Below are 14,099 nucleotides of genomic sequence, written 5' to 3'. Positions count from 1 at the left end.
CTTGTGGCTTTCCATATCAGTGGAGAGTGTCCAGTAAGTTAATCGATCGTGGAAAACCTCCCGCTGTGAGGGACGTGTGTGAAAGGACAACTCTAGAAAAAGTGAGGGGCAGACGGTCCTGAAATGTTCAGTGAAATGTCAGGAGTGCATGTGTGAAAGAGGCTTCTGATGCTGCTCAGCTGAGTCTCCTCGAGCAGCCGAGGCTCTGGCACGCTGGGCAGCAGAAGCCCCTTTCACACTGCCAGTTCAAGGCGGGATTGTTACGTCTCTGTTACGCCTCGTCTTACATGTAAAACGCACAGAGGTGGAATGGTGGGGCGAAGTCACTCCACCTCCGAGCATCGTAGTAACAGAGGCGTTACAGAGGCTAAACAGCGTCAGTGTGGTGGAGCCGGCAGGGCGGAACAGCTCCGTGTGTGTGCGTGTGAAGCTTGGTCTCTTTGGTTATACGGCGTGCACCTTTTGCTTCCACAAAGCCAGAACGTTGTTTAAAAACACACCGGGGCGGCGGCTTTACACCGGCGCTGATTGGTTCAATGTACAGTGACAAAAGCAGCATGACGGTGGAGCTTTGTTGCGGCGCTGAGGCGGAGCTGAAATGTAAAAAGGGCTCGAGATGTGCGATGATGTCAGGAGCCATGGTGACCACGTCTTCTTCATGGGAACACAAGTGATAAAAAAAGGAATGAAAACTAAACACTGATTAAATGACTGAACAAGAACACGTGACACCTCCTTCCCTGCTCCAATCAGGGCCAAAATACAAGCCCAACAGCTTCTGAATGTCTGGACTTGTGTCGTCCTGGAAAGAGAACAAACCTCCGGCTCTCAGTGACGGAGCTTCACTCATGACCTCTTTCCTCTCTGAGCTTGTTCATGGGCAGAACACATTAAATGTTGCTCTGTTTGCTTCAGCGACCTCAGTCATTGGCATCATTACGAGGTCGTTAAGATCAGTTACCTGTAAGTCTTTGTCTGAATGCTTCACTGTTGCTGACGCAGGTTTTTCAGTCCATGTGCTTCATGTCAGTAGGCCTACATCTCTTGTTAATACTGTCAAAGTGGTAGAACAGGCGACGGATGTGATGGATCAAATTATTCCTATTTATCATCTGTTCCCTTTATAATGAGACAATCTGCGGCTGACTAAGCTCCGCCCCTTTGGGTCTCTGTCAATAAAACAACAGTGCGGTGTAGACCTGCTCTTCATGCTGAGCTTTATGTGAAACATCTGTTGTGCTTCTTCACTGTACGATGAAACATGACTGATTGATTCTTTCAGATATAAAAGGCTGTTCTCTGAGCTCTCTCCACAGCTCAGTGGATGTGACGTTTGTTCTGCTGTGGAGGATTGTTGCTCAGAGTAGTGATGAATGAAAATAGACTGATAACATGATTGATATTCTGCTGGGGACTTTGTGAAGGCCTGGACCTGCAGCTCTGACACTGTGGACCCCCTGTAGACAAAACCAAGACAACTGACTGCACCAGATATATTTGATACAGTTTATTTATACACGTTCAAACGTTCACTTTGGACTTTTACAGATTCATTCATTCATACTTTTTACACAATCACGTTTCCAAACTCGTGTTTTGTGTGTGTGTTTGTGTATTGATCACATTCACCATGTTTATCATCTGTTCCCTTTAAGATCTGAGGGCTGACAAAGCTCCGCCCCTTACATGACATCATCTGAGACAACCAATGAAACACTCTTCCTGTTCACTCCTCTGAGAGACGACACACGGACTGACAGACGGTAAGATTAACCTTCATGAATAAGCAGTTACAGGAGGGAGTACTGAAGTAACACCTGAAGTGTTCAAGTACTTAACAAAGTTCTGTAGAACTTACTCATTTAGAAGAAGTGAAATATTTAAACTTTAACCTGCTTCTGACTAAAAAACTGTCAAAGACTCAAAGTGAAAGTAACTGAGGCAACTTTCTGCAGGGGGGGGGGGGAGGACAACTTCCTGTGTTAACGTGCTGTCTGCTGTTTTCAGCTTCACTCAGAGACTAAATGGCTTCCAGATCAGAGGAGGATCTCTGCTGTCCGGTCTGTCAGGACGTCTTCAGAGATCCTGTTGTTCTGTCATGTAGCCACAGCTTCTGTAAAGACTGTCTGAAGAGCTGGTGGAGACAGAGACCAACACGAGAGTGTCCAGTTTGTAAGAGAAGATCTTCAAAGGAACACCCACCTTGTAACCTGGCGTTAAAGAACCTGTGTGAGTCCTTCTTACAGGAGAGAGATCAGAGAGCTTCAGAGGCTCTCTGCAGTCTGCACTCTGAGAAACTCAAACTCTTCTGTCTGGACCATCAGCAGCCGGTGTGTGTCGTCTGCAGAGATTCAGAAAAACACACCAACCACAGATTCAGACCCATCGATGAAGCTGCTCGAGAACACAAGAAGAAACTTCAGGAAACTCTGGAGCCCTTAAAGGAGAAGTTAAAGGTTTTTAAACAAGTTAAAGTGAAGTTTGATCAAACAGCAGAACACATTCAGGTCCAGGCCCGACACACAGAGAGGCAGATTAAGGAGCAGTTTAAGAAGCTTCACCAGTTTCTAGAGGAGGAAGAGGAGGCCAGGATGTCTGCACTGAGGGAGGAAGAGGAGCAGAAGAGTCAGAGGATGAAGGAGAAGATGGAGGCTCTGAGCAGAGAGATAGCAGCTCTTTCAGACACAGTCAGAGCCACAGAGGAGGAGCTGAGAGCTGCAGACGTCTCATTCCTGCACAACTACAAGGCTGCAGTGGAAAGAGTCCAGCAGCGCCCCCTGCTGGAGGATCCACAGCTGCCCTCAGGAGCTCTGATAGATGTGGCCAAACACCTGGGCAACCTGAGCTTCAACATCTGGGACAAGATGAAGGACATGGTCTCCTACACTCCTGTGATTCTGGACCCAAACACTGCTGGTCGTATACTCATCCTGTCTGAAGATCTGACCTGTGTGAGAGGAGGAGAGAGACAGCAGCTTCCTGATAATCCAGAGAGGTTTGATTTTTCCTGGTCTGTCCTGGGCTCTGAGGGCTTTAACTCAGGGACTCACAGCTGGGATGTCGAGGTTGGAGACAGTTTATACTGGTTACTGGGTGTGTCAGCAGAGTCTGTCCAGAGGAAGGGAAGCATTTGGTCTAAAACATGGAGTATACAATTCTATAAAGGTAAATATTTAACACGCTCACCACCATCTCCACTCACTGCTCTCTCAGTGAAGAAGCAGCTCCAGAGGATCAGAGTGAATCTGGACTGGAACAGAGGAGAGCTGTCGTTCTCTGATCCTGATACTAACACACACATACACACCTTCACACACACTTTCACTGAGAGGATGTTTCCATTCATTAGTACTCATGATAAACTGAAGATATTACCTGAGAAGGTGTGTGTGACACAACAACAGGTCTGATAGATTGTTTAGTCTGAAGGTGGTGAAAGTTAATTTGTGGCAGGTGGATTAAAAACAGATCAATAGAACAGTGAGGGTTCACATACAGTGGAGTAAACATGGAACCATTCAGTTCAATACAAACAAGAACATATCTGTATTATGTTCAACTAAAGAAGCAGCTAAAGAGGTTCCTTCAAAATAAAACAGGTCAAATAAACATTCTCATTTCTGATCCACTTATTTTCTCAGACACCTGCAGATCTGAATTCTGATTATTTTTGCTGTTATCTGGAGATCTCCAGTAAATCATTTGATTTGTCTAGAAAAAGACCTTTGTTATCTTGAGATCAAAACGTGTGGGGACTTGAGTGTGTGATATATGAGGGCAAACTCTTAAAGGACACTTAAAGGAAATGACACTCTATGTATAAAAGAGAAGTGGAAGAGACTATGGTTAGGAAAATATTAGCAGACTTTTTCTTGTGTTCACAGTAAAAATATGAAGGTACAGGGTGTTTGAGATCATGCAGAGCCACCACTTTATTGTTTTATATTTGAGCTGCTGATCAGAGGACATCAGGGTTTTTGTGAACAATATGTGTTTAAGAGAACGTTAGAGATACCTGAGGCTGAGGGCTGGATTGATGCCAACTATAATATACTGTATATACACAATGGAAACGTTGACTTTGTCTGACAGATTGGAACGGGACAAATGAAAAGAATCTGGGAGAACTGGATTGAGAACAAAACGCAGATTGGATCAGATTTGATCTTAATGAATGTGCAACTTGTACGTCCCCTTGATTACAGTTTGAAATGTTTTGTGTCTTTAATATTATGATCACATAGTTTGAGTCTCTACTCCTATAAAAGAAAAACAAGGTGCGATATGATGGAGGGAAGATGCAGAATAAAGGGGAAAAAAGAGGGAGAGAGAAGTGTCAATATTCTTCACTGTGTTCACTTTGATTATTTTCGTCCTATTTTCTCTTCATGTGTTTATTTTCAAAGTCCGATTGTGAGTGTAAGGACTGATACCCACACACACAGAATATAAGGGGAGAGTTGAAGGATGTATGGATACACAGATTTGATGACATGTCCTGTAATGTTGCTGTATTTACTATATTCACTCCTTTAATCAGTCGTTTCATTTTGCTTTGTTTTTTCACTTTGATGTGTGTTTAAAAAAGGAGAGCAGAACAGTTCACAAGAGATGTTCAAATATCTGATGGATGTTTGATTTCTTGTCTCAATAAAAAGAGGATTAAAAAATGAGTGTCTGTTCATGTGTTCATATCTGATTTCAGCCTTCAGGGTCATAAAAGTGTTCCAATTATTTCAATGATTTGTGAATGAGTATGTGATATATTTGATATTGTGAGTACAAGTTATTATATTGTGCAAATATAGCAGTGTTAGTGATTACACTTGGCATCAAACGCCATCATTTACCATCATTTGCTTTGATGTTTCCAGTAATGTGCTGATTGAATTGTGTGAATACTGTTTATAATGTGTTCTTATTAGTGTAACACTGGGACGGGCAGTTTGTGTGTAACATGAGCGCCCTCTGCTGGAGCCTCTGCAGACATGTTGTGTTGATTTGTAATAAGCTCTGCTAAAACACGTGATTTATTGATCATCCTTTCTTTGTTCATTGTGTGAAGAGCGTGCTGTACAGGAGGGACAAAGCTTGAGAGGGTAATGCAGGGAGGTGATGAACACCGACCAAAGACACAACAGCAACAAAGACAAACAACAAACACACAAATAAACAACCCCAAATAAATAACAGTTATAATAGTTTGAGTGAGTGTATCAAAGAATGAAATGAGTGAAAATGAAGAGCTCGTCATGAATGAGATGAACCCTTGAGTTGTGTAAAATATACATAAATATGTTTATAATAAATAAACTCAAAATAAATACATAGTGAAATGTATCGCCGTAATACTGATAGACAAAGGAGTCAACATTATCCTCACTGTCAGCATAACAAAGAGAAAATGAAGGGTTAATAAAATTAAATAGTAATAAAAACAACAACACCAAAATGAATGATATGTATAATAATAGTTTAATATGTGAAGTGGAGTTTCGTCATACGAACCCCAATTCCAAAAAGTTGGGACGTTGTGTAAAATGTGAATAAAAACAGAAAACTGTGATTTCCAAATCTTTATTAAATCTATATTAAATTGAATCAAGCACAAAGACGAGATATTTATTGTCCAAACTGATTTGAGACAGGAGCATGTTCACCGGCGTGTTACATCCCCTTTTCTCCTAACAGCACTCTGCAAGCGTCTGCCGACTGAACACACTAATTGCTGAAGTATTGAAAGTGGAATTTTGTCCCATTCTTGCTTGATGTTCATCTTAAGTTGCTCAACAGTGCAAGGTTTACGTTGTTGTATGTTGCGCTTCATAATGCTCTTTCACTGCGAGGCCATGCTGTTGTAACTCAGAATGTGGCTCTGCATCGTCTTTCTGAAATAAGCAGCGACGTCCCTGAAAAAGAGGTCGTCTGGATGGAAGCATGTCGCTCTAAAACCTGCATGTACCTCTCACTATCAGTGGTGCCTTCACAGATGTGCAGGATATCCATGCCATGGGCACTAACACACCCCCAAACCATCACAGATGCTGGCTTTTGAACTTTGCGTTGATAACAGTCTGGATGGTCCTTTTCCTCTTTATCACGGAGGACTCGTCAGACCACAGCACACTTTCCACTTTAGCTCGGTCCGTCTCAGACGAGCTCGGGCCCAGAGGAGAAGTCGCCGGCGCTTCTGGGTGTTGTTGATATACGGCTTTCTCTTTGCATGGTCGAGTCTTAACTAACGTTTGTAGATGCAGCGACGTGCAGTGGTAACTGACGCTGGTGTTCCGAAGTGTTCCTGAGCCCAAGTTGTAATATCCATCACAGAATGTTGCTGGCTCTTAATGCAGTGCCGCCTGAGGGGTCGAAGGTCACAGGCATTCACTGTTGGTTTTCGGCCTTGCCCCTTGCGAGCAGAGGTTTCTCCGCATTCTCTGAATCTGTTGAGGACATTTTGGACTGTAGACGGTGAAATCTCTAAGCTCCTTGTTGATGCACGTTGAGGAACGCTGTTCATAATATGTTGGACTGTTTGCCCACGCAGTCTTTCACAGAGTGGAGAACCTCGCGCCATCGTTGATTGTGAACAGCTGAGCCTTTCAGGAGTGCTCCTTTTATACCCAGTCATGGTGCTATCACCTGTTACCAATCAACCTACTTACCTGTGGAATGCTCCAGGTGTTTTTTGAGCATTCCACAACTTTTTCTTGCTCCATAAACGATAACGTTCATCAGTTTGAACAGTCTTGTCTTTGTGCTGGATTCAACTGAATACAGGTGGGAAAGGATTTCACTGTTTTCTCTTTTTATTCACATTTTACACAACGTCCCAACTTTTTTGGAATTGGGGTTTGTAGTTTGGGTGGGCGGAGTTATTGGCTTCACCAGCAAATGGGAGGTCTGGATGTTGCTGTCTTTGTGAGTTATGACACAAACTGGTCGGCCTGAGGAACTGATGAGTTGTATGAATGGGGCCCAATGACGATCAAACTGATCGACTAGGTTTTCAGTGAATGCTCTGAGTTAATATTCCGTGATAGTTAATTGAGCCTCTGGTCATTGACAGGTTGTGTCCATGTTTCCAATGAGCAGAGTGGTTTTCATGGCGTTTGTCAGGCCGATCCAAGTTGGCTGCATGTCGTCAGGTGGCACCTGACGACAGTTCTCCTAACAGACACACAGATGGGGAGAGGAGAGTGTGAAGGAGGTGTTGCTTCTCTGCCATTAACCTATGCTGGATTCCTTTGATCAGTAACCCGCTGCAGGCGATCAATACAGTTTATTTATGCACACGGCCTATGATCTGTATATTTATGGTAACAAATGAGAACAAGTTAAAGGGTGAAACAGTCTTTTAAACGTGTCTCTCTTTATATTGTGGGGTCCAAATGAATTCTGGGTATTAAAGAAGTTTTGAATTGCTCCAGCAGACTGCTTCAGCTGGGAGACGCTGAACAGGAAACTCCATTCAAACGTTCAAACGTTCACTTTGGACTTTTACAGATTCATTCATTCATACTTTTTACACAATCACGTTTCCAAACTCGTGTTTTTCAGCCCTCAACATTTGGCGCTGAGCACCACACTAAAGCCAGCTACTGAAAAATCCAAGTAAAGAAATGTTTCCAAGCTTGTTTCATGAACCTTCTCGTCCTCCACTCAGAGCTCTCTCTAGCCCTCATTTTCAGACATGTATTAATAAACTCTCTCAGCATCCAGGGAACATTTGGTTTGACGCTGATCTAAAACGGGAGTTTGTGTTCAGCTCGACTCAACCTGCACATTGAACAGTGACAGCGGTGACACATCGGTGGCTGTTTTTACACGCGACCGTTAGCCGGCAGCCAATGAGACAGCTGGTGATGTAGTGCTAATGAAGTATTGTAGCAGCCAATCAGGCCTCGTTTCCCATCATGCTTTGTGTTGGACTGAATGCCTGCTTTATGAAGTTTGTTGTTCATGTGTAAACGATTGTTACTTATTGTTTGTGTTGGTAATGCCAGTATTCTCAGGATGTTGTTTTATGTTGTTTGATGTCATTTCCTGTTCATCTTTTTTCTCTTCAGTTTTGACCATAACTGAGGAGCCGTCACATTTCTTTTCATTGTTAACATGTTATTATTAATATGTAATCACTGGAGCATCCTCCAGTTCAATGTGAGTATTAATAACAATCATCGTTGTGATCTTATTGATTGATACGTTTTAAACTGGTCACTCGATACAGACGCTGATACGACTATTCTGCGACTTCAGAACAAATAGAACTGAATCATAATTCAAGTGAATCATTTTGATGTTCTGGACCTCATGAGGACATTTTCTCTAACTGGACCTCTGTCAGTTTGAACTGAACACACCTGCTTTAAACTCTGCATGAGCAGTTTAGCATCAGCTTCTTTCAGTGTGCAGCAGATATTATCAGTTAATACTGTTAGTTCCAGGTAGAGCAGGTGATGGAGGTTATTGATCACATTCATCATGTTTATCATCTGTTCCCTTTAAGATCTGAGGGCTGACAAAGCTCCGCCCCTTACATGACATCATCTGAGACAACCAATGAAACACTCTTCCTGTTCACTCCTCTGAGAGACGACACACGGACTGACAGACGGTAAGATTAACCTTCATGAATAAGCAGTTACAGGAGGGAGTACTGAAGTAACACCTGAAGTGTTCAAGTACTTAACAAAGTTCTGTAGAACTTACTCATTTAGAAGAAGTGAAATATTTAAACTTTAACCTGCTTCTGACTAAAAAACTGTCAAAGACTCAAAGTGAAAGTAACTGAGGCAACTTTCTGCAGGGGGGGGGGGGAGGACAACTTCCTGTGTTAACGTGCTGTCTGCTGTTTTCAGCTTCACTCAGAGACTAAATGGCTTCCAGATCAGAGGAGGATCTCTGCTGTCCGGTCTGTCAGGACGTCTTCAGAGATCCTGTTGTTCTGTCATGTAGCCACAGCTTCTGTAAAGACTGTCTGAAGAGCTGGTGGAGACAGAGACCAACACGAGAGTGTCCAGTTTGTAAGAGAAGATCTTCAAAGGAAGAACCACCACTTAGTCTGGCGTTAAAGAACCTGTGTGAGTCCTTCTTACAGGAGAGAGATCAGAGAGCTTCAGAGGCTCTCTGCAGTCTGCACTCTGAGAAACTCAAACTCTTCTGTCTGGACCATCAGCAGCCGGTGTGTGTCGTCTGCAGAGATTCAGAAAAACACACCAACCACAGATTCAGACCCATCGATGAAGCTGCTCGAGAACACAAGAAGAACCTTCAGGAAACTCTGGAGCCCTTAAAGGAGAAGTTAAAGGTTTTTAAACAAGTTCAAGTGAAGTTTGATCAAACAGCAGAACACATTCAGGTCCAGGCCCGACACACAGAGAGGCAGATTAAGGAGCAGTTTAAGAAGCTTCACCAGTTTCTAGAGGAGGAAGAGGAGGCCAGGATGTCTGCACTGAGGGAGGAAGAGGAGCAGAAGAGTCAGAGGATGAAGGAGAAGATGGAGGCTCTGAGCAGAGAGATAGCAGCTCTTTCAGACACAGTCAGAGCCACAGAGGAGGAGCTGAGAGCTGCAGACGTCTCATTCCTGCACAACTACAAGGCTGCAGTGGAAAGAGTCCAGCAGCGCCCCCTGCTGGAGGATCCACAGCTGCCCTCAGGAGCTCTGATAGATGAGGCCAAACACCTGGGCAACCTGAGCTTCAACATCTGGGACAAGATGAAGGACATGGTCTCCTACACTCCTGTGATTCTGGACCCAAACACTGTTCAACCTAACCTCATCCTGTCTGAAGATCTGACCTGTGTGAGAGGAGGAGAGAGACAGCAGCTTCCTGATAATCCAGAGAGGTTTGATTCTTCCTGCTCTGTCCTGGGCTCTGAGGGCTTTAACTCAGGGACTCACAGCTGGGAGGTCGAGGTTAGAGACAGTACATTCTGGTTTCTTGGTGTGTCAGCAGAGTCTGTCCAGAGGAAGGGACACATTTGGTCTAAAACATGGAGAATACAGTTCTATGAAGGTAAATACTCAGCACGCTCACCATCATCTCCACTCACTGCTCTCTCAGTGAAGAAGCAGCTCCAGAGGATCAGAGTGAATCTGGACTGGAACAGAGGAGAGCTGTCGTTCTCTGATCCTGATACTAACACACACATACACACCTTCACACACACTTTCACTGAGAGGATGTTTCCATTCATTAGTACTCGTGATAAACTGAAGATATTACCTGAGAAGGTGTGTGTGACACAACAACAGGTCTGATAGATTGTTTAGTCTGAAGGTGGTGAAAGTTAATTTGTGGCAGGTGGATTAAAAACAGATCAATAGAACAGTGAGGGTTCACATACAGTGGAGTAAACATGGAACCATTCAGTTCAATACAAACAAGAACATATCTGTATTATGTTCAACTAAAGAAGCAGCTAAAGAGGTTCCTTCAAAATAAAACAGGTCAAATAAACATTCTCATTTCTGATCCACTTATTTTCTCAGACACCTGCAGATCTGAATTCTGATTATTTTTGCTGTTATCTGGAGATCTCCAGTAAATCATTTGATTTGTCTAGAAAAATACCTTTGTTATCTTGAGATCAAAACGTGTGGGGACTTGAGTGTGTGATATATGAGGGCAAACTCTTAAAGGACACTTAAAGGAAATGACACTCTATGTATAAAAGAGAAGTGGAAGAGACTATGGTTAGGAAAATATCAGCAGACTTTTTCTTGTGTTCACAGTAAAAATATGAAGGTACAGGGTGTTTGAGATCATGCAGAGCCACCACTTTATTGTTTTATATTTGAGCTGCTGATCAGAGGACATCAGGGTTTTTGTGAACAATATGTGTTTAAGAGAACGTTAGAGATACCTGAGGCTGAGGGCTGGATTGATGCCAACTATAATATACTGTATATACACAATGGAAACGTTGACTTTGTCTGACGGATTGGAACGGGACAAATGAAAAGAATCTGGGAGAACTGGATTGAGAACAAAACGCAGATTGGATCAGATTTGATCTTAATGAAGGTGCAACTTGTACGTCCCCTTGATTACAGTTTGAAATGTTTTGTGTCTTTAATATTATGATCACATAGTTTGAGTCTCTACTCCTATAAAAGAAAAACAAGGTGCGATATGATGGAGGGAAGATGCAGAATAAAGGGGAAAAAAGAGGGAGAGAGAAGTGTCAATATTCTTCACTGTGTTCACTTTGATTATTTTCGTCCTATTTTCTCTTCATGTGTTTATTTTCAAAGTCCGATTGTGAGTGTAAGGACTGATACCCACACACACAGAATATAAGGGGAGAGTTGAAGGATGTATGGATACACAGATTTGATGACATGTCCTGTAATGTTGCTGTATTTACTATATTCACTCCTTTAATCAGTCGTTTCATTTTGCTTTGTTTTTTCACTTTGATGTGTGTTTAAAAAAGGAGAGCAGAACAGTTCACAAGAGATGTTCAAATATCTGATGGATGTTTGATTTCTTGTCTCAATAAAAAGAGGATTAAAAAATGAGTGTCTGTTCATGTGTTCATATCTGATTTCAGCCTTCAGGGTCATAAAAGTGTTCCAATTATTTCAATGATTTGTGAATGAGTATGTGATATATTTGATATTGTGAGTACAAGTTATTATATTGTGCAAATATAGCAGTGTTAGTGATTACACTTGGCATCAAACGCCATCATTTACCATCATTTGCTTTGATGTTTCCAGTAATGTGCTGATTGAATTGTGTGAATACTGTTTATAATGTGTTCTTATTAGTGTAAGGTGGGATGAGGCCTCGGTTTGCTTACATTCAAACACTAAACCGCAAATGTGCACTGAAATTCATGAATTGTTGTGGATCAAATAGAGACGGATAATTCTTATTTCTTTGCTTCATGTGATTCTTGATAATTCTTATTTCTTTGCTTCATGTGATAAAATTGTTGCCTTAAATAATAAACTCAAATTATTGTGACCTGCACCATGTGCAGCTGGATCATGTTTAGCGGGGGGTGGATTTTGGAAGATTTACAAGACGGCAGCTGGACCCTTCACTTCTCTCTGAGAGGAGACGCACAGACTGACAGACGGTACGAGTTAGCTTTATAACAAAGCTGAGGGAGGACAGTGACACAATGGGTACCTTTCACATTTCAACCGATACGGTACCGATGCCCGGTACCTGGGAATCGGTATCGGTACTCAGCGGTACCAATTTTCGGTACTTTTGTGTGTGTTTATGTGGTAATAAATGTTAATTTGTTTAATAATAAAATGTCAAAATATTTAACATATTTATTTCTTAAAATATAAACTTAGACAAATATATCAAAACAACATCCAACTGTTTGTATTGTAACATCGCATATGTTTCACAAATGTCTTCAACATGAAAACCCTGAACTACAACTACGCAGTGTTTTTTCTTAATAATGAACAAATTAAAGCCCAGCTCCACGTTCTCTTACTCCTTTCCTTTCCCCTCTGGAAAACTTGTGTGATGGGGGTCCATGGACGGCAAATAAGTTTAAAACAAATGAGCAAAAGAGGATGGAGTAAAAATAAATAAAGGTATAATATTTTACAAATTGAAGTATTACAAACTACAAATGAAAGTGAAGCAAACTTCTTTGCTGTGAACTACATTTACTGTTTATCTTCGTTCCTTCTGCAGTTCTTTTTCAAGAACACTAACATGTCAACTTTCTCGGGCAAGAGCCGAGCCCGCTCCACACTGACTGTATCCCCTGCTGTGGAGAAAACTCGCTCTGAAGGAGTGGAAGAGGCTTGATCGCACAGATATTTTTTGGCTGGCCAGCATAGGCATCTGATCCCTCTTCTGCCACCACCACAAGAGGGGATGCACTGAGCTGAGGACTGCTGGAAAGCTCTGGTAGATCTGCAGCTCGTTCTTGGCCTTTTCAGCCAACGAAGGTGCACTGATGTCTGTCTCAGTCTGTAGTAGCACTGCCTGGTCTTCATCCTCAAAGAGCTCCCCAAGAGCTGAACGTTTTTTCTTACTTTTTACAGGTGCTGCTACCATCTCTTCTCCTTCAGACCTATCCTCCTCTTCCTCCTGCTGCTCATTTCTTCTTTCCTCCTCCTGCTGGGTCACCTCTCCAACCTTTAAATAAAGCACACACAACAAGTAATTAAAATTATACGATTGTATTAGAACAGAACACGTGTCCAGTTGTCCACATTACAATCACAATGAACAAACCTTGTCTCCACTAAAGAGGGCTACAGCTGCATTCCCTAGGCGGGTCCAAACAGCCTCATCATGGACCTCGACTTTGAAACGAGGATCTAGAGCAGTAGCCTCCTCAAGGACCTGTCGAAGCTCTTTGTTTGTTTCCTCCTATCAACATTAAACATAAAAAATTGGATAATGCATTTTAAGTGTGAATAATTACACCATTAAGTTGATGATTAACAAAATGATCAATCAATTGAAAGTAGCAATTAACTACATACTGAGTAACGATGGGAGAGGTCTGCCCAGACCTTCTCCTTGATGGCTCTCTTGAATGCAGAGTCATCATCTTTTTGTTTGTCCAGGATGGGGAGGATCTGCCCAGCAGTGGCACTCTGATCAGATGGGACTGCAATTGTGGATGTGTAAAGGACCCTCACGGTGTCCACAAAGTCCTCACATCATCTGACACTCTCTCTAATCTGGGAATGAAATCCAAAGCGCAACATGATACAGAATGCTTTATGTCAGCAGAAGTGTAATTTAGTTTTTTCTCACTTGTTATATCACAACTTTTTACATCAATGTTCTATACCTGCTGTCTCTGTCCATAGCCTTCTTGATACGTGGGTCCCTCGAAGCAGCCTGGAGGGCAGGGTATTGTTCTATGAACCTCTCCACCATCAGGAAGAGGCTGTTCCATCTGGTTCTCACATCCAGTGTGAGGGAATGATCATCAAGGCCTTTGACAAGACAGACAAAACAATTGCCCCAGTGTAACATAGTTGTAAGAATATTAATAATGTAGAAATTGGTGGAATTATTTAAAATCATTTACATGTCTAAAATAGTAAAGATATGAACATCCCATGTGTTTCATTAACCTTCTACCTACCCAGGAGT

The 14,099-nt window shown here is 42.3% G+C and overlaps 2 protein-coding genes across 2 annotated transcripts; both read left to right on the top strand.

Annotated features, from left to right (window-relative positions):
- The first annotated feature begins 1,729 nt into the window (after window positions 1–1,729).
- Window positions 1,730–4,749, top strand: LOC138605802 (nuclear factor 7, ovary-like). The gene is made up of 2 exons (XM_069678243.1): window positions 1,730–1,763; window positions 2,008–4,749. The coding sequence occupies exon 2, from the start codon at window positions 2,025–2,027 to the stop codon at window positions 3,408–3,410; it is 1,386 nt and encodes a 461-aa protein (XP_069534344.1). The 5' UTR covers window positions 1,730–1,763; window positions 2,008–2,024; the 3' UTR covers window positions 3,411–4,749.
- A 3,831-nt stretch (window positions 4,750–8,580) lies between these two features.
- LOC138605892 (nuclear factor 7, ovary-like) lies at window positions 8,581–10,557 on the top strand. The gene is made up of 2 exons (XM_069678350.1): window positions 8,581–8,614; window positions 8,859–10,557. The coding sequence occupies exon 2, from the start codon at window positions 8,876–8,878 to the stop codon at window positions 10,259–10,261; it is 1,386 nt and encodes a 461-aa protein (XP_069534451.1). The 5' UTR covers window positions 8,581–8,614; window positions 8,859–8,875; the 3' UTR covers window positions 10,262–10,557.
- The last annotated feature ends 3,542 nt before the right edge of the window (window positions 10,558–14,099 follow it).

The sequence above is a fragment of the Semicossyphus pulcher genome, unplaced genomic scaffold, assembly GCF_022749685.1.
Source record: "Semicossyphus pulcher isolate SPU_LCO1_2020_fin unplaced genomic scaffold, fSemPul1.0.p SCAF_3, whole genome shotgun sequence".
Classification (NCBI taxonomy): domain Eukaryota; kingdom Metazoa; phylum Chordata; class Actinopteri; order Labriformes; family Labridae; genus Semicossyphus; species Semicossyphus pulcher.
The sequence above is the reverse complement of the archived record's forward strand: the minus strand, read 5'-3'. Positions and strand labels throughout refer to the sequence as shown.